The following is an 18537-nucleotide window of genomic DNA, read 5'->3' as shown; positions in this document are numbered from 1 at the left end:
ACATCCATATCATTTACATTCACATCCCATCCATCCCGCTGCCCCCCAATCACACCCTGCTCTCCGCCCGGTGCCCGTGGGATCCGCTGGCCCTGGGGATCGCTGTCCTCGCACCCTCTCTTCGGCCGCCCCGCCGTTCTCTCCATCGTGTCCATGTCCGTTGGTCTGCTCCCCCTCCTCTCTCGGAGCATCGGTCCTTTCTCCTCCATGGCTCGCGCTTTGCTTCCTCTCCCCGACAAAGGCCTGGTCGCTGCTGTCCAGCGCCGCCCATCTGGCTGCCCACGGCCCCACGCTCTCCGCCGTCGCGAGCGCTGTGCGGATGTCCGTCCTTGGTCGCTTGGCGAGGCTGCGGTCCCAAGACCCGCCCGTCCAACGTCATGGCGCGCTCGCCAAATGCGCTCCAAGCAGCCGCCATCTTGTTGGCCCTGTCTCTCCGTCTTGTGGGTGTCTTTGCCCATGGCCGCGGGCTGATCCCCCTATATCTGCGGCCGCCATCTCCCCCTCCCGCTCTCTGTCGCTCCCATCAGCTCCGTTTGCCTGGCCTTGGTCGTCCGCCGAATGCCGCCCGTCTCTGCCGAGCCGCCACCCTCCCCAGTCCCCGCCCAAGCATCTCGGACGACACAACGTGTCGGTGGGGTGCCAGCGGCCGTCACTTTCATGAGGATGGCCGCTCGGCCAACCGCTCGCCAGCAGCGGCCGACTCGGGCCTGGTCAACCGGGTCCCGTCTGTTGGGTGGTTGAACGAGTGGGCTGTTGGACCGGGTGCTGTTGGGTCGCATCGACCCAGGGCTGTCGCCCGCGAACCAAAGCAGGAACATCGCCATCTGCCGATGCCGACCTTGCCTGCTCAGAGCCGCGTCCAGCATCCATCTGCCCGATGTCCCTCGATGTTGCGCTCGCGCCAGTGTCTGGCAAGTCGTCCAGCCATCATCGCTTTCGCAAACTTGAGCAGTGTCGTATCCCGTTGGTGCTGCCAGCGCCGATCGAGACCCAGACATCCGTGACAACGATGGTGTGGCGCAGCATCCACGTGGGCCCACCTGGATCGAGCTCCATGGTCCTGGCTGCTCGCCGACGCCGGTCCGGATGTTCCGGTCTCGACGACATCGCTCCCTCGCTCTCCCCCGCCGTGCAAAGATGCAGACCGACACATTGCAGCCGTCGACCAGGCCGACAGCACAGACGGCCACTCTGATCAAGCAAGGCGCCGAGGCGGTGAGACCGAGTGTCTTTGGGGCTGGCTGCTCGAGGCTGGCTCGCTTGGTTGATCCAGCAGATCCGCTCACACCCACATAATCTGTCTGCTGCCCAGCGGGTCTACCGAATGCCCTTCATCGGAGGTGATGCCATCGTCAAAGAGCGCTTCAAAAAGTCTTACCGCCATCCGCTACTGGACGAGCGGCTGACCAGCAGAAGAGTCACCCAAGAGGCCCGCTGTCTTCTGCGCTGCAAGAAAGCCGGCATCGATACTCCGACGCTGCTGATGCTGGATGTCGAGAATGCCCTGATCTACATGGAGTACATTGACGGGCCGTCGTTGCGCGACCATCTGAATGAGCTGCTGAGGAGCCATGGAGACTGTGAGTCGCCTTGCCGTCTGCATATTGCAGGAGTGATGCCTGCTGACGTTAGTTCATCCAAGAACCGCCGTCTCGCATTTCGGCCGACAATCGCTTTCCGCCACGCCATCCCGGGGTCTCATCCACATCTCCCACCTCCGTCGCTATTGCTCGCCCGGCGACCCAACGTACTGCGGCTGAACCCGCGCGGACTGCAACGAATCCAACCGACTTTGCCGCCTGTGCCCAGACAATGACATTGCCACAGGACTGGGCTCGATCCTGGCATCGATGCACGATCTCGACATCATCCACGGCGACCTCACAACCTCCAACATCCTTGTTCGCAGATCAAGCCAGTCTTTGGTGCGGTTCTCGTCGGGTCGACGGCGTCAACCAGCTTCCCTCCCGAAACCATGCTATGCGAATCCCGCAGATCCATTCGACATGGGCCTGACCTCTGTCTCTTGTCCCTCTGTCGCAGGTGCTCATCGACTTTGGTCTCGGATATGTATCCGGCATGACTGAAGATAAGGCCGTCGATCTTTACGTCCTTGAGCGTGCCTTTTTGAGCACCCATCCCAATACGGAGAAGCTGGTATGCTGGACGCTGATCTGTTGAGAATGGGCACTCCGCAATGCTGCCCCGAGTCCCTAATTACATCGGAAATGGCATTTCGGCTCATGATCCTCACGCACTACCGGGCTCTCCATCCAAATTCTCCATACGAACTTGTCATTGGCGCCGGAATGCAGTTCCAAGGCGTGCTCGATGCCTACGGCAAGAATTCCAAGGACAGCAAGGCCACTCTCAAGAAGCTGGAAGAGGGTGCGTCCCGTTCGTCCCGTTCGTCCCATTCGTCTCGTCCTGTTCATCCCATTCGTCTCGTCCCATTCGTCTCGTCCTGTTCATCCTGTTCATCCCGTTCGTCCCATTCATCCCGTTCGTCCCGTTCGTCATCGGAATGCCGGTTTTTTGATACACTGCTAATCCACAACCAATCCCTTGCTACTGCTGAATGTGCTGGCTGGCCCTGTCCAGTCCGAAGGCGTGGTCGCAAGCGCTCGCAAATTGGCTAGAGACCTTTCGATGCTTGCCTCACTCACCACGGCTGCCGTTTCCGCAACCCAGTGACAACTACCCAGCAACAACTACCCAGCAACATTTACCCAGTGACAACCACCCGGTTCAATAGACAATTTACTTTATTGGTCGCATCCAGGGTTGCTAATCAAGCAAGCAAGCACCATAGGCGCCCCTGCCCGTTCACCCCGAACAGCGATTGATGTGGCCGCAACCTTGGCGGGGCAGCACGGCGCCAGTCCAGCAGACACCATTTGGCTCTCTTTCCAGCGCATGAGCAAGTGGGGTTTGTGGCTCTGGTTCAGTGCTGCCTTGATAGTGCCGATGCTTCTGGCATGGGTTTTGAGACAGCTCTTCTCCATCACGAGCTGGATTCTCCCGATCCGGCGCGGATCCATCCGTTGCGCTCGGGCTGGATGAGCGGGTTCGACTGGGCCAGGAACGTCAAGGCCCACCTGGCAGAGTCCATACGCCGCAAGCCGCATCCAAGTCAGTGGAAGTGGAACCAGCTTCTCTCGCGCTCGGGAGAAAGAGGCGCAGAAGCAGCGTATCGCCGGAGGACGTGATGCAATACGGACGGGCAAGGTGCTATGCAATAGGGACGGGCAAGGTGCTATGCAATATGAGCGGGAGGGCCACTTACATGGTCCAGCAGCACACCAGCGTCAGGATCAGACTTGTTCGGTAGAGACTGGTCGCATCGGTGGGAAGAGGGCGATAGAGACCGCACATCGGGCGATCGTTAGGCTTCGCGGCTGAAAGACGGACACAAGGGTGCCGATCTGCATCGATAGCATCCAGACCATCGCATGTCTCTCGCTTTCGTCCATCGTCACCACCGACGCGTGGATGAAGCGATTGTCCATGCACAATCCGATAGCCCGTTCCTGTTGCCTCAGTCCTTCCAAATAGTTGCGGCCCGTCCCAGTAGCTGCCTTGGCCATCGGCACACATCACCGATATCGAGATAGCACGAAACAGACACCGCCGCACTGCCGATGCGTTGCCGAGCCCACATCCAGCCACTCTGGCAATAGTTACATTTGGTCGTTGGACTTTCGGATGGCAAAGAATCCGCCGACACCGACACCAAGGACGACGAGAAACGACACGAAAATCGGGACCCAGTCTCCTTTCATGCTGAGGCTTTGTGGGCGAGCGGGTATGAAAAGATGAGTGCGGGGAGAGGGATGCGATGCCTGCTCGACCGTGCAGCAACAGGGATGATGTTAGATGGCTGATAGGGCCTGGTGCTTTCGTCAGCGGCGGCGGATGCGGGTCTGTTGCCCGTCCCCTCCAGTGTGATTGCCACAGCCCAGCGTTGGCCGTCCCGGCCCGGCACCTGCATATGTGGCCGCCCCCGTGCTCGGTCTGCCATCCGCCGTGCGCTTGGCGTCGCCGCATCGCTCCACTACTTGCCTGTGTGCTTTCCGATGGCCAAGAGCAGGATGACGATCGAGCGGCGGGGGCAATCAAGTGACGCCGACCTCGACAGCCGCGACGTGGCTGGCCAGGGCAGCCATCCACGTGCCGCCCTTGATTGGCTCGATCCACCCTCGATGGCTCGATCTGGCGCGAGATCCGTTTGCGTCTTTTTTTCCAGATCCGCCTGTGCGCTTGACCAAGCAATCTGCTCCTGGTTCCTCTTGCAGATCGGTCCTGTGCTGCGAACGTGTCTGCGCAAGCTCTGTTTCTGGTGACCCGTCCATCCGCCGTCTGCGCTCACCGCCCCGTCGCCTCGCCGCACATCGTACCCCCGAGTCCACCATCGCCGCCATGTCCAAAGCCGGAGCCAAGGCCGTCACATCGTTCCTCAAAATCATGATCCCGGCCGGCAAGGCCGCACCGGCACCTCCAGTCGGCCCGGCCCTTGGTCAGCGCGGTGTCAAATCCGTCGACTTTTGCAAGCAGTTCAACGACCGAACAAAGAATCTCGTCCAGGGTATCCCGATCCCGACGCTCATCACGATCAAGCCCGATCGCACCTTCACCTTTGTCTCCAAGGCCCCGCCCACGTCGTGGCTGCTCAAGAAGGCCGCCGGTGTCGAGAAGGCTGCCTCCCGGCCGGGCGAGGAGGAAGTCGGCTCGGTATCACTGAAGCACATCTATGAGATTGCGCTCATCAAGAAGAGCGACCCGGGCTTCCAGGACTCGGACCTGCGCCAGGTCTGCGCATGTGTGATCGGACAGGCCAAGGGCATGGGCATCAAGGTTGTGCTGTGAGCGATTCGGCCCAGCCTTGGTCCGCGCGCTGCTTTCTCGACACCGAGACGGTCTCTTCCCACGATCTCTCACCGCCCGGCTCCATGTCTCTGTGACTCTGTGAGTCGCCCATCAAGCACAGATGCACTCGCCCAGGCAGCCTGATTGTCTGGGTGCTGCTCTGCGATCCAGGTCGATCCCGTCTCTCCTTACTTTGCCCCTCTCCGCTGCACACACCTCTGCCGTCGCTCGGCTCTCGATTCCACTAATATAGCTCATCATGCAAAAGCGACACATTGCATTGCTGCTCCTCGGCCCGAGGGCCGCGAATTCTGGAAAGGGCATGGCGACGCTCCTGGTTTCATTGTGGCCGTGATGAATCCGTTCAAGGAAGAACACAGCAGCACCACCGGCACAATGAGCACCGCGGCGTATCATGGTGGCAAGTTGTGTGCCCAGCTCTCAGCGCGGGCCAGATTTGAGATTTCGCGTCGAGGCAGTACCGACGGTTGTCGTTGGACGGCGCCGGATGGTGGCATTCTGGAACCGCCACTTGAGCAGGTCCTGCAAGGCGTTCTTTTCGTCGTACTCGGGATTGGCCAGCAGCCCTGCAATCTCTTTCATGATGTCGGGTGGTGTCTGCGGGGTTGTATCTGCGGGGAGGTGGCCGGGTGTCAGGCAATCAATCAAACTCGAGCACAGAGGGACGATGCTCGTCGGTGCCGGATACAACCCATATTATCGTAGGAAAGCAGGGAACATCTCGGTATACCTTGAATTTCGGCTGATACAAAGGCTTCGCCGATTTCGGCCATGCCAGACTCGCCGAGGAACTGGACAAGTGCAACAGATCGTCGCATGAGTTATGTTGGCATACCGATTGGCATGCTTGTGCCAGTGGCGTCGCTCCATCTCACAAACCATTCTGGCCAGGGGATGGCTCGCAAATGCCATCGGGGCTGCTCACCTTGACCATGTTGATTGACGCAATCCTGACTTCTGAGTCCGGGTCCTTCCAGAAGTTGACGAACAGCTGCAATATCTCGATTCGCAGCAACCGATCTGAAACAAAAACAAGCAGCTGCGACACCAGATTGATGATATCCGCTTTCTGTTGCGGAGGAAAGTGCGTCAGACCCTTTTGCAATCGGCCCGCACGCCCATCGGTGCCCACGGACAGCCTTCTCGCCATTTGAGCCTGGGCGACTCGACACACATACGCCCCTCCGATGACTCCTTACCCGTCTGTAGAGGCTGTATTGCTCCTCCTTGAGTCGCTTAACCAACGATTTAACGAGGGCGTGAATCATGGTGATCAGCCCCGTTTTTTCGGAGTCGGCCTCGAGTTGCAGGTTGATGATCATGAGTATGGCCTCCACGGTGGTGATTCGGATGCCCCTGGGTTGTGCCAGAATGGCGCAAGTTAGACCGGTGGCGGTGCTCTGAGCGGTTTGAATGCATGTGCTATACGAACGTCCTGGCTCCCGATCCTTGGAGCATACCTGTGCTCGTTGTCGAGCATGCCTGCAAGGAAGGTGATGACCTTGACGAGGGCGTCTTCGCTCGACGCTGGCAGGCACAATGTCGGGGGCAAGGTTCCGCGCGCATGCAATTAATGCATTTAGAAACAGCCATCCGACCCAGAACAACGGCCCCGATCGGCGAGTGAGCTTCGATAGACCGTTCGGGCTGGAGCCGCCGATCGCCAGTCTATCGAGCGGCCATTCGCTCTGGAAGCGATCCGGCGAGACTCTTACTTTGTGTGATCGCATAAAAGAGACCCAGTCCAGATGTGCAGTGTAGTCCGACGATCGTCAGACGCCGGAGTCTCTCGCTCTGCATCCAGAGTCGGTTAGGATCTGCATCGTATTCATCCAACGCAACTATGGCGAAGGGTGCTTCCCAAGATGCGCCGGCCGATCACTGACCTTCTTCTCGACCATGGTGTTCAGGTCCTTCTTCTTGTCTTCCAGCTGCATCAGCTTCTCGGTGTTTCCCGACTTGACAATCTCGAGAGTGGCTTCCAAACTCTGGGATCGAAGGTTCTCGAGTGTTTCGTATCTGCGGGCCAGCAAAGAAGCGGCGCGCATGGCTTGGGTCACCTGCTTGCCACCTTTCGTGCCTGCATGCTCCCCATCCAGGATCATGTTCAGGTGGCCATGCCAGTGCCTGTTCGGATTACTTACTGGTCCTGAGATACAATCGGCACGTCTACATATTCGCTGAAGAAGTAGAATGTGCTTTCCATGTCGCTATATAGCGCCTCGCGCAGGCTGTTTGACTTTTCATTGCAGGCCTCGATCAGCTTGACCAGTCGCTCGAGGTACTGCTGCATGCGCATGGAATCGACACCATCGTAGGCAAACAGCAGGTTGGACATCAAATCGATCCGGTGGATCTCGGCTTCAATATCCGAGTCGGAGATATTGACCGAGTTCATGGCGGTCATCGGAGTGCTGCTCAGCGTCGAGGTGCCCGTCGCAGGCGTCGCCGGCACCAGCGAATCGATTTGGATGTTTGACGCGGCATCGGCAGGGGTTCCTCGTGCGCGGGGGGAAATCACTGTCGCCATCAAAGTTAGTGCTGCTAGTGTGTCTCTACGACTGCACGACACATCATCAACCACATAGGGCGTTCGATGGTGGCCGGAGAGCGAGAGTGGGGTCGGCTCATCCATCGATCGAGCCTGTCGCTCATGTACTCACGCCTTTCGACTGTGATCATGTACGAGTCGAGGTGGTCGTTGGCGACTTGCGGAAAAGCCTTCATGCATTCGTGCAGGATCGTAATGGTGTCGATGTCAAGGAGCTTTGGTGTTGATCCAGCCGTGAAGGAAAGGAGAGACGGTAAGTGGTCACGCATAAATGCATCATCGTCAGACACCCAGCGCTCAATGAGTCGAAGTCTTTGTGTCTGCGCATGACTCTGGGCGAGGCTGTGAACTCGCTCACTCAACCGCCAACGAACTAGAGTCAGATATTATCATCAGCTAATCGGTGGACACTTACCCACTGCGACTTTGCCAGAACTTCGGGCGACGGAGCCTTGAGTGCTTCTGCGCGCTCCAGAAGCGCATCCATAACCGACTTTGTAAGTGGCTCGGTTGCGAACTCGTAGTTCTTTTCGGAGAGTCTATACTGCTCGGTGAACTTTTTGCGTCGATCCGAGCTGTAGTATTTGATGTTGAAAGGGTCGTCCACCAGAACAATCTCGGTCGATGGTTGCTATCGTCCGGGTGCCAGGATTCACCAAGCCGCAACAGCAACAGGGTTAGACTGGGTGGGGGTGGAAAGTACCCATTGAAGCCAAGTTGTGCAATGCAGCACTTTGGCATATATCACAATGTGTATGATGCCGCTCCTTTCCGATACTCACAGCTTCAGTCACGTTTGTGTTGATTGTGACGCCAAGTCGCTGGATCGAAGGCAACTTGCATAGCTGGAGGATCTCGTTCTGCAGACCGTAGCACACCATTTGCTTGGTGAGCGGAGAGATTGGCGAGAGGGAATGCCTTCTGGACACGCACTGATCCAGACATAATGTGAGCACGTCATGCAGCGCCTTACCCGCTTCGATCCGGACCGCTTTCGTCCCTTCAAGCTTCCGTATGCAAATTCGAGCATGTTCTCGTTGATCATCATCTCTCTTCCCTTCGATCGGACCTGGGAGTCGAATAGCAGGTCCGAGTCAAACGAGGCGGCGATGGTCGCGTTCGATTCAGTACGCAACACAACGGCGCAGCATTGGATCGCAGCCAAGGATGGAGGGCTTGTCTGACCCGCTTACCTCTGCATTCGGATCTGCGAGATACAGGAAGCAGAACCACATGGCTTCGGCTGGCTGCAGATACGGAATGAAGATTTTGAGGATCTCGATTGATCTCATACGGATGGCGGGATCCTTGTCACAAATGTTCTGCAGTCGTAATGGTGAGAAGAGCTCGTTATGTACTGAGTTTGGGCCGCAAGGTCGTCCAGTTCCCCCTCGTCCTGGTGCTGTCTCGAGCTGGTTCCAATGTTGCCAGGGATCCAATGAGGCATGTCGTGACGGAGGTCAGGCTACCCACCTCTTTGACTGTCGCCAGTAGATCTTTGAAGAACGGATGCTTGGAGCCCACATACGCCATCAATCGTCCGAGGGAGGCCAGAATCTTGGACTTTATGGCAAAGTTTGCGGTCGAATCGAAGAACACCTGGATCGCATCGATAAGCTTCCCCATTTCATCGACGCCTGCAATGATTGCAAGCTCAACTGTGGGATTGATGCAATGCGCGGATTGTCAGTTGCAAATTGTGCTTCGTTGCATAACCTGCACCGGCACTCGCGCTGACTGGACGATGGAACCGCCCGCGGCCATCCGTGCATTCGACTCGCGCACGAACCGCAGAGATAAATGGCAAAGAGACGCTTCTTGGTCGTGTGTCTCTGGCTCGTGATGATGGGGATATATCGTTTCAGGAGATCCGGTGCTTTGTTGGCGGAAATCTCGGCGATGAGATCAACAAGATACAGCAGCGCGATGATATCTCCCTCGTTGGGCAAAGGCGGTGCTGCCAGTTTGGCCAAGACCAGCTTGAAGGCCGCGGGCGAGAACTCTGTTGTTTGATCAGGAGCGAGGATCGACAGTAGTATCGGAACAGAGTCAGCTATCGCGCCGCACCGATGTGCTGGCCCTTGTGCTATTCTGTATGATACGTCGTGCGCAACGTAAACAATGTGAGTGCACCATCAAAGCGATGGCGGTAATCTTGCCTGAAATATTCCTGAGTCCCAGCATGCTGGCTTCGACGATCATCCGATTGTCGATGGTGATCTCTTGACACAAATGCCCGACCAGGATATCCGAGATTTCGTTGGTTTTGGAGTCGTGCTGGCAGCAGAACTCGGAAAGCACCAGGAGAGGCACGCCCTTGACATTCTGGGACTTGCGCTGGAGCTCTTGGAGATAGTAGATGACTTGGTTGTCGGTTGAGACTTGTCCCGTAATCGCGGTGGCAAGCGCTTTGATCCGGCTCATGAGCTTGGCGGATATCGTTGGGATATGGAAGCCGTTGTCTGCCTTTGCCTGACAGACCGGAGGCGACAATAAGGAATTGGGGCGAGGCCTTTAGCACTGCTTCACAGATGATGTGCACCTGATCGATATTGCCCGACGATGATGCTGTTGCATCTGTCGCTGCATCGCTCACCAGCTCGTCTTGCTCGGCCGCTGGGTTCATCGAGTCCAGGCTGTAGACGAGATCCGACATATTCTTGGAGTTGACCGAGATGAATGTTCCATCGAGCAGAATGTCTTCCCAGTTTCTGCAATATCACGCGGCAGCAATCAGGGGTTCTGTGTGAGTTGGCCTTGTAGAGAGAGTGGTGTATGGTTCTGCGTTGCATCTCCGCGATGTACTATGTGCTGTGGTGATCGACTCACGAGCTTGTCATGCGGAGCCGCTATCGAATCAGACACACAGTCGAGCGGCAGAGATATATGCAACTTACGAAACAGCAACAAAGAAACTGTCGTCCGGATGCGGTGCCAGGGCTATGGACATGCCCTCCAGATAGAAAGGCAGCTTGCTCAGATAACGGCTGAACGCCACCCGGATGCGACGGTTGGTGTCTGCATAGAGCGGCAAGAGAATCCACAGGGCCGTTTGGGCTTCGAGGTGGTCCAGGAAGGGGAGCAGCTGGAGGATGCTCCTGAAGGCCGCTAGTCTCCATAAAGGGTTCTTGTGGCTCAAGAACGGCATTAGGTCCCGAACAATCAGAGGCGCCAGGCTGTTGTGGGGGATTCCGCCGCACGCCTCCAGGCTGAGATAAGTGATACCTGTGCAGAATCAAGAAGACACATGGATTCAGGCTCGTTATAGAAGGTAAGTGCAGGTGCATGTGTGTGCATGTGTTGGGTGGAAGGTGGTTCCGATGGCAAATCGGCGCCAGGGCAAGCAGATTCCGCGCCGCATGGGGCGAGGTGGCATCGGGGCTTACGGTCGATTTCATCCTTGGTCAGGCCTGCGACCAGCGGGTCGCCAGTCTTTTCGAGCCCACTCTTGGTCAAGACTGCAACTTCATCCTTGAGATATAAGTATGACTCCTCTGCGATCGTTGCGGAAACACACTTGAAGATGAGCGGGTAGATTCGGCTCGCACATGCAGCCACTTCAGAGGACTTGTCCACAATCTGCACTCTGTTTCCATCAAGCAAAGTCAGCAAACCCGCCAAGAGACATCCATTCGCAGATAGATAGGGTAGAGAAGAGTGAGCTTTGCCAGCGACCGCTTGAATGAGTCACGAAAGTACTTGTGCCCCAGCTCCACTGTGCCCGGCCTGTCACATCGGAACTGTGGGATAGGATCGGTTGCATTGGATCGGTCGCATTGGATCTGTGGGATTGGATCGGTCGCACCTACCGACAGATATCTCGAATATCCGCAATCTTGGTGTTGACCAGGGCTGGAAAGACCAGCAAAATCGTTTCAATGACCTCGAGCGCACCGATTTTGAGGATGGTGTTCGGGGTATTGTAAACAACGTCCAAGATGTGGTCGATGTACTGCTGGTATACAGCTGGGCTCAGGCTTTGGAGCTTCAGCCTGATGATGAGTCGCAAGATATCGAGACCGGATCTGCATGAAGCACCAACGTCAGGCAGGTTGGTCTTGTGAGGCCAGAAGGCAAACACCTACACACACCGCCAGCTGCGTCTCGAGGACCCATCCTTGCATTACATTTGGAAAGTCCATTGCTTGTGAGGAAGCATGTGCTGGCTCACTGTTTCGAGGAGGGCACGCATCATCGCAGGAACCAGGACATTGGATCGGAAGCAGCATCGGATGACTGTGAAGCACGCGGCGTATCTCAGAAGCGGATCGGAGATGCCGCAGGTGGGCAGCAGACACGAAAGGAAGCCGTTCAGGAATCGTCGCTTTCCGGCAGGTGTGCTGGGAACAACGTTCCGCGAAGTCAGATCGCCGCCCTGAAATAGCACACACCAGCGAGTAGTTAGCATTTTGAGCATCGATGTTGGCGGAGAGAGTTACAGTGCGGTAAAGATATTGTCGATGGAATGGAATGGTGGGGGGGGGCGTGCTCCAGTCGCCGGGATTGACTCACCGACTGCGGGGGTGGTGAAACCCCCAGCTTGGTCATCAGGAGAGCCACCCAGAAGGGCGACTGGATAAAGTTACGCGAGTAATCGTACTCGTCCGGCTTGACGAGCCCGTTGTCGAGGACCTCTGAGAGGAAGAAGTTCCACATCATGTCGGCGTTGTCGTCGCTGATGATGCTGTCGATAATCTCCCGGAGCTCGACGCGGTCTTTGGCGATCTGATTTGCGAGCTCGTCCATGCATTTGATGACTTCGAGAAGCGGGCCGCCGATGACGGCACTTAGCTTGGTGAGATTGGCCACGATCCCGTATTCGGGAGACAGAAAGGCCAGAATGTAGCTAATGACCTTCTTGGCGCTGCGGTTGACGTGGCCGAAAGTCCGGTGCTGGAATCAGTGCACATTCAGATCGCATCTCGGCACTCGTGATTCTGCTGGTGCTTCGAAGCATCGCATGTACTGGTACTCTGAAGCATCGCATGTCTCTGGTGCATCAAGATCGCAGGTACACAGAGCTGGTCCGCAACCCAGAAATGGATGACTGCCGCTTACCACTTGGCACTGTCGTCTCCCAAAGCCAGGATGAGCAGTGCCACGATCTCATTGTCTTGCCCGGTTTCGATCCAAAATTCTTTGGAGTCCATGATGAGGTCGTACACAATCTCGCGAATAGATTCGTCTCGGGCGAAAATGAGTTTGGATATGGAGTCCAGCAGCTGCGATTCGGACAAGGGATTGTTGGGTTGGTGAATAGAACTTTGCGCAGATCGATCGAACACGACCCGCGAAAGCGTGGATGCCAATGCATTCCTGTGAGGTGCTGCGATTGAGGCGACTTGTTGCTGGCAAATTATAACGTACCTCCTCCCTGGAGTCCTGGTTCAGCTTCAGGAGCGGGAACCCTTTGATCAAGGCAAGCGTGGCTCGAAGCAGGGACTGCTCGGTGTTTGGGAGTGGGAGAGTGTCCGACTGCATTAACCGGGTATCCTGTTGCAAGTACAGTGCAGAGCTCTCCAGAAACTTGGGCCGTGAGGTCCCGACATTCTGGCACGACAACAGAGATCATGCAATGGGCTTACCGGCTGAACGGTTGGATCCATGAGAACCACCAGATACGACCACGTGAACGCCAGTTCCGATGGAGCGGCGCTGTCAAAGCCGGGGATCAAGGCTTGTAGCACTTTGAGGATCGATATTTGGATATCTTCATCAGGCTCGCTCAGGAGCGGAATCACGGTTTGTATCAAATATGGATCGAACTGTTTGCGTGGGGAAGGATGTGCGATGCTTGGTGAGAACAGGACACAGGGCACGTTCCGGCGCCGGTGGAGTACTCATCCCGCAGGTGATATAGAGAGCGATACGAGGCAGAGCGGACAGTTCTATCTACTGACGAGCTCATAAGTGCGCGGTGAGATACGAGAACGAGGAGTCTGTGCATTGGATTGAATAACGGGCACGGATGCTGTACCCTACCTCTTCCGAGCGACTGCCCCAAAGGCGAATAAGCTCAAGCTGTTTGAGCTTCAGGGGCTTGGACAGATACTCGAGCGAGTTCACCATCTTGTGGAGAAGCTTCGGGGCCAGCGGTGTGGGCGACATCTTGACCACGAGATCGAGGATATCCGAGATCATAACGCCGATGCGCGAAGTTGGAACAGACTCGATCTGGAAGAGCTCGTCGTAGTTTTCGAACCGCTCGTCCCAGTTGCGCATCGAGATGATCATCTGCCGGACAGTTTCCTTTGCGGTTGCAATTGACGAGACGGGCAGAGAGACATGGCTGTCGTTGATGTTGATGTTTACGTTGGACTGGACGGCGCTGCCGCCAGGCACAGGTGAGCGGGCCGTCAATGGTCGAGAGCCGCTGCTCTGGGTGGCTGCTGTCAAGGGCCGAGGGGTGCCGGGATTGGCGACCTCCATCACCGTCATGAGTTTTTCGAGCATCGAGAGATACAGAAAGGCCGAAAGATAGTCCGTGTCCATCGCACCCGAGATGATCCACATGTAGAGGTGCTTGTTGTCGTTCAGCAGAGTGGGGCACATGGTGAGAGCGCTGTGCAAACAGATGCAGGCGCCATAGCGGATGAGTGGCGGTGTCGCACGAGAGTGATGTGAGAGGCTGTTGATGAACTCGGTCAGAGGCTTGAACTCTGTTATGGGGAGCAGTGGCTTCTTTGTCTTGGCGGTGGTGACGCCTCCTGGAGGGGGAAGCGACGCCAGTGTGAAGGTCTCCAGAGCCCAAGCGAGGATGTCGTAGGCGTTTTCGTCGTGCGGGGTCAAGAGGTTGACAAAGAAGCCGTAGCCATAGCCTGTGGGCGACTCAGCCGGTGTATAGTCAGCCATCGCGAGTCTCAAGCCACGGCGATGGCCGTTGCGCGAGCATCACGATGTACACAGAATTTACGGAGATGTGCTTCGACAACGCACCATATTTCCCAAACTTTGGTGCATCTTCAACCTTGGTCTGGGTGTGTTCGCCAAGCTTTTCAAAGACACGTTTGAGCGATACCTTGATGGCGTCGACCTCCATCAGCGTCTGCAAACAGCGCAGCAAAGTCAATTGTTGTGCTGACGCTGACCAAGAATGGGCACGGAAGAGTGCGAACGGGGGCAGAGCAACAAGCTTGGCTGTAGCGAGAGTCGACATGGACTTGATCGACACGACTACCTTTGTTTTGATCTTCATCAGGGCCTCGACGATGCGATACGCCAAAGCTGTATCGGCATTGACGTACAGAGGCGACAGTAATCCGAGAGCCTGTGTATCGAGCGGCGTAGCAGTAGTGGACATGAGCAACATATCCCCAGCTCGCTCGCTCCAGACGACGGCATCCGCATGCAACCCTGTCGCGCTGATAAAGCGCCTCCACGAGTTCTTGCCTTGATGATGACGATGCGGTCAGGAAAGATTTTTGAAATCTGCGGGATCAGATTGAGAGCAAACACGAGGTTCCACACGGCCGCTAGTGGAGAGCAAGAGCCAGTGCCGTTGCAGGACAGGGCCCGAGTCAAGGATAGCGACAGCAGTGTCATGTGCATGCGGCACGCAAAAGCATAAGCGACTCGACAGTCACCCAAACAGTGTCTATCAAAGGATATGGTGATCTTCCTCGACAAAGATCTTTTCGTTCTCGTAGACGATGCGGCCAAGGGCGGTTATGCAGATGCCGCGCACGGTCCAGTCCGGACAGGTGTAGAACATTTCGAGACACGCAACGAGAGCAATGGTCATGTTGGAGAGCGCCGGTCCGATGTAGTGGAAGAACTCGTGGACGGGCACATGATACCCTGGACAGATTCAAGTGTGGAGGAGGTAGTCGGGAACATGAATGCCGCGGATACGATGAGCTTGTCGAGCCAAGTACCGCGGCAGAGAGGGTGGCTGTACGCACCTTTGTCGTCTGTTTGAAGGGAGAGCGTAATCCGATCCATCTTTTTCTTTGAGTCAACAACCTTCTTGTCAAAGATGGTGGCGAGCTGGAGGAGGAGCTGCAGCGCCCCAAGGCGGACCGCCTCGATGTGGTGACCGAGGACGGCGATGAGCTGGACGGTGCAGTGGACAGTAGTCGACTCGAGGATCTCGACCAGAGATAGTCCCGATGCAGGCTCCAGCTCCGAGAGAAAGTTGGTTGTGCCCCCGGAGCGATTGTCTGGAGTTGTTGGAGCGGACACTTGCACAGCCCATGGGTTGCTTGCCGACGCGTTGGTGAAGGAGTTTTGGGAGAAGAAGACGAGCGGATCAGCAACCTGCGCGGCGGTAGTCGCAAAAAAGTCCTTGACGACCTTGATCCACTCGCCAACCAAGGGGCGTTCGGTGCCGGAGAGCGTAAACGCGATTTGGTGGGGCTTGAGCGATTCCATCTCGACGCCGGCGGATCAGTGGATGGACGGCGTGCGATGGAGTGCAACTGGAGGAATGTGATTTGAGGCGGGGTGTGCGCGAGAGAGGACAAGTCAGGGCAGCGAGTGAAGGCGCGCGCTCTGGGAGAAGCATGGCGACCAGACGGAAATCCCGGCGCCAAATCACGGGACGACTGGAGCCCGCGCAGGCACAGCGATGCTGCCACTGGCCAATGGCCGATGGACGATGGTTGCGTGGAGGCGGATCGATGGGTCGATCAATGGGTCGATCAATGGGTCGATCAATGGGTCGATCAATGGGTTGGTCGATCGCCATGGCCATGGCCAGGACGCGGTCACATGACCGCATGCGCCATGCCGGTGCGGTCACATGCGGCAGGCCATGTGATGCGTTCGAACCGGCCGCGCCGCATTCGAGCCGGGCGCATACACCCCGCGCAAAAGGCGCTGCCGCCCACCCCTCTGCCCAAAGCCCTCTGCCCAAAGCCCAAAGCCCAAAGCCCAAAGCCCAAAGCCCCCTCTTCCCGGCCTGTTGTGGGCCGATCCATCCAACGGGGCTCCTCTGCACTGCCTGCCTTGGTCTCTCCGTCGCAGCGCCTTCTGCAACTCCTTGGACTGTGCTTGCGTCTCCCCCCCCCGCAGGCTGCCTTTTCCCCTCCCCTCTTGCAGCGACATCGGCACTGTCTTGCAGCGGCATTCCTCCCCTTCCGCTGGCACTCCCTCCCCGCACGCTGCCTGTCTGCACGCTGCCTTGCACGGTTGAATTCGTCTGCACGCTCTCCCACTCTCTCCGCCCTCCCCCCTCCTTCCCCTGCATTGACCGCCACCCCTGGTCAGATCCTGTGCCATTGCTATTTATCGCTCCTGCCCTACCGTAGAGCCCCGTAGTCCTATACCTGTCTCGTTCACTTGCATCGCCCCACCCTCTGTCTCTACACATCTTCTTGCTGTCTTCTCTTCCCCCCCCCGTAATCCACGCCGCCCATGTTGAGCAACACAAAACAGATTTCGTCCGGCTACCAGTGGTCTCTGTGCCAGAAGATCCAGCAGATGGCCATCAACAAGATCGCCGAACTGGAATACCACCAGGTCTGCCGGAGTCGAAAGTCCTTTCCCGTCGATCGCAAGTACCAGCACCTCAAGGTCGCCGCCGTGGCTCGAGATACCTGCCTCAGGCTCCACTGGGAACAGACGTCGGCGTTGCTCAATGCTCCCGTGCTCCCACAGACGTCCATGTCCTACTCCCCAGCCGTATCCAGCTACCAGCCCAATGTGTCGTCGCTTGCTGCTGCTCCGCCTTCGCCTGCCCCGCTGCCTGTTGATGCCGTTGCCTCGCCGTTTGCCCAGCCGATCGCCAGCCCTCCCGTCCACCCCATCAACCCGCTCTCTGCTGCCCTGCCTGTTTCGCCCCAGCTTGGAGCCTTGCCCAGCAATCGCTTCGAAGGCCCAGCAGTCCCTTCTGGCCTCCATCCCCAGTCCGTAGCCTATTCAGCCCCGTCGCCGTCGCCGCCCCAGTTCATGGCTCCCTTGAGCCCGTTGCTGTTCTCTCCCGATGCCCTTTCGCCGGCGGGATACCCGCTTCATTCCGCATATCTCGAGCCCTGCCCTCCCGTCACCGTCGCTCCGATTCCACCGTCGCTGCCTCCCGTCATGGATGCCTCTGGATCCTGTGTCTACTACGCCTCGGACCCCGCTGTGGCTTTCGCTGGCACCCCACCGTCTTCCCCGTATCTCGGCTACCCCGCCTACCCCGCTTTCAACAGTCCCAGGCATATGGGTGATGTCGCCATCATGCCCTCCGATCCCCTTTTGCAGTCGCCGGCCATGTACTATCTGTCGTACGGCTTCCAGCCAGTCGTGTCGACAGGCTACGATGCCTCGTTTATGCCGGCCATGTCGATCTCGCCACAGTATCCGGCCGGCACGTACGTGCTCAGCGGGCCCGTTGGCTATTTCCACCCCACAGGCGTCCCTGCTCCGGCCCAAGCCGACCTGGGTCTTTCGTATGGCGTCCCCACGCTTGCCCAGCCGATCCCGGAACCGTATCCGCCTCAAGCGTATGGAGCGCTCATCCCGGAGCCCATGCAGCACGAGCCGGTCGCCCAGCCCCCGGTTCCAAGCGAAAGCACTGTTCCTGACGACGAGATCCTAGCAGCATCCAAGGTTGACGACAGCGGCGACGACCGAATCAACGAGAAGGGCGATGGCAAGCACGCGGACAAGACGGGCTACCGCCCTCCAACGCCGATTTCGCCCGAGATCACGCAGTCGGAGGTCTCGTCAAGTCCTAACGGCTCTCCACCGACGGCGGATGCGTCTGTATCTACCGCCTGTGCCATCGCTCACACCGGACCCGTGCCATCGCTGCCATCGCCGCCATCGCTGTTATCATCGCCGTCGGCACTGCAGCTGTTCCATTGCCCCTCGGAGACCACATCGGCAAGCCCCGTGGAGATGCACTCTGGCGTCAAGAGGCGACACCTCGTCGACCCGGCAACCGCCTGCGCCGTAGCCAACAAGAAGACCCGACTGCCGGATCCGTGAATGGCATGCCCTCATGGGCATTTGCTGATTCCTTGGGGGCTTCCCAACCCCCCAGGGCATGCACAGACTCGCCCTTTGATCGATTAATGGCGTCGTGTGTCTGTCATATCTGGATCGATTGGGATCCAGTCTCCTCCGGCCCTGACTTGCATTGCTGCACCCAACGACACGGCAGGCGATTCGGG

At 57.5% G+C, this 18537-nt stretch overlaps 6 protein-coding genes across 6 annotated transcripts; 3 read left to right on the top strand and 3 right to left on the bottom strand.

The window, feature by feature from the left end:
* The first annotated feature begins 1192 nt into the window (after positions 1–1192).
* Positions 1193–2758, top strand: BJ171DRAFT_492996 (kinase-like domain-containing protein). Its single transcript, XM_053109871.1, has 5 exons — positions 1193–1580; positions 1810–1925; positions 2044–2157; positions 2316–2388; positions 2602–2758. Exons 1-5 carry the CDS (start codon positions 1325–1327, stop codon positions 2637–2639), a joined length of 597 nt encoding a protein of 198 aa, XP_052969629.1. The 5' UTR covers positions 1193–1324; the 3' UTR covers positions 2640–2758.
* BJ171DRAFT_492993 (ATP synthase subunit H-domain-containing protein) lies at positions 2759–4100 on the bottom strand. Its single transcript, XM_053109870.1, has 4 exons — positions 4063–4100; positions 3685–3842; positions 3287–3334; positions 2759–3098 (listed from the first exon to the last, which is right to left on the bottom strand). The coding sequence occupies exons 2-4, from the start codon at positions 3780–3782 to the stop codon at positions 3005–3007; spliced, it is 240 nt and encodes a 79-aa protein (XP_052969628.1). The 5' UTR covers positions 3783–3842; positions 4063–4100; the 3' UTR covers positions 2759–3004.
* A 164-nt stretch (positions 4101–4264) lies between these two features.
* BJ171DRAFT_492992 (mitochondrial ribosomal protein L11) lies at positions 4265–5137 on the top strand. Its single transcript, XM_053109869.1, has one exon. It carries the CDS (start codon positions 4420–4422, stop codon positions 4864–4866), a length of 447 nt encoding a protein of 148 aa, XP_052969627.1. The 5' UTR covers positions 4265–4419; the 3' UTR covers positions 4867–5137.
* Positions 5138–5164: 27 nt separating this feature from the next.
* BJ171DRAFT_638223 (armadillo-type protein) lies at positions 5165–14738 on the bottom strand (the record flags this gene model as incomplete). Its single annotated transcript, XM_053115738.1, has 28 exons — positions 5165–5498; positions 5618–5678; positions 5813–5956; positions 6087–6243; positions 6348–6414; positions 6603–6681; positions 6774–6906; positions 7032–7407; positions 7551–7653; positions 7854–8069; positions 8221–8298; positions 8412–8507; positions 8632–8760; positions 8912–9096; positions 9228–9440; positions 9553–9910; positions 10035–10149; positions 10336–10663; positions 10825–11024; positions 11248–11463; positions 11566–11813; positions 11951–12302; positions 12497–12660; positions 12806–12931; positions 13024–13203; positions 13421–14256; positions 14375–14483; positions 14616–14738. The coding sequence occupies 28 exons, from the start codon at positions 14736–14738 to the stop codon at positions 5308–5310; spliced, it is 5583 nt and encodes a 1860-aa protein (XP_052969626.1). The 3' UTR covers positions 5165–5307.
* A 297-nt stretch (positions 14739–15035) lies between these two features.
* BJ171DRAFT_578659 (uncharacterized protein) lies at positions 15036–15808 on the bottom strand (the record flags this gene model as incomplete). The annotated part of the gene is made up of 2 exons (XM_053113907.1): positions 15036–15235; positions 15340–15808. 2 exons carry the CDS (start codon positions 15806–15808, stop codon positions 15036–15038), a joined length of 669 nt encoding a protein of 222 aa, XP_052969625.1.
* A 984-nt stretch (positions 15809–16792) lies between these two features.
* On the top strand, positions 16793–18352 carry BJ171DRAFT_472421 (uncharacterized protein; the record flags this gene model as incomplete). Its single annotated transcript, XM_053108656.1, has 1 exon — positions 16793–18352. One exon carries the CDS (start codon positions 16793–16795, stop codon positions 18350–18352), a length of 1560 nt encoding a protein of 519 aa, XP_052969624.1.
* Positions 18353–18537: the final 185 nt, after the last annotated feature.

This window comes from Polychytrium aggregatum, assembly GCF_025602895.1.
Source record: "Polychytrium aggregatum strain JEL109 chromosome Unknown BJ171scaffold_7, whole genome shotgun sequence".
NCBI classification, from domain to species: Eukaryota; Fungi; Chytridiomycota; class Chytridiomycetes; order Polychytriales; genus Polychytrium; species Polychytrium aggregatum.
The sequence above is the reverse complement of the archived record's forward strand: the minus strand, read 5'-3'. Positions and strand labels throughout refer to the sequence as shown.

Bases quoted from the DNA above. Each gene is read 5' to 3' on its own strand.
- BJ171DRAFT_492996 (XM_053109871.1), top strand. From the start codon at position 1,325: ATGCCCTTCATCGGAGGTGATGCCATCGTCAAAGAGCGCTTCAAAAAG. The intron at 1,581-1,809 runs GTGAGTCGCCTT...GCCTGTGCCCAG, and splicing joins GCTGAGGAGCCATGGAGACT to ACAATGACATTGCCACAGGA. The intron at 2,389-2,601 runs GTGCGTCCCGTT...GGCCCTGTCCAG, and splicing joins TCTCAAGAAGCTGGAAGAGG to TCCGAAGGCGTGGTCGCAAG.
- BJ171DRAFT_492992 (XM_053109869.1), top strand. From the start codon at position 4,420: ATGTCCAAAGCCGGAGCCAAGGCCGTCACATCGTTCCTCAAAATCATG.
- BJ171DRAFT_492993 (XM_053109870.1), bottom strand. From the start codon at position 3,782: ATGAAAGGAGACTGGGTCCCGATTTTCGTGTCGTTTCTCGTCGTCCTT. The intron at 3,335-3,684 runs GTAACTATTGCC...CGATGCGACCAG, and splicing joins CGAAAGTCCAACGACCAAAT to TCTCTACCGAACAAGTCTGA. The intron at 3,099-3,286 runs GTAAGTGGCCCT...GGACTCTGCCAG, and splicing joins CTGGTGTGCTGCTGGACCAT to GTGGGCCTTGACGTTCCTGG.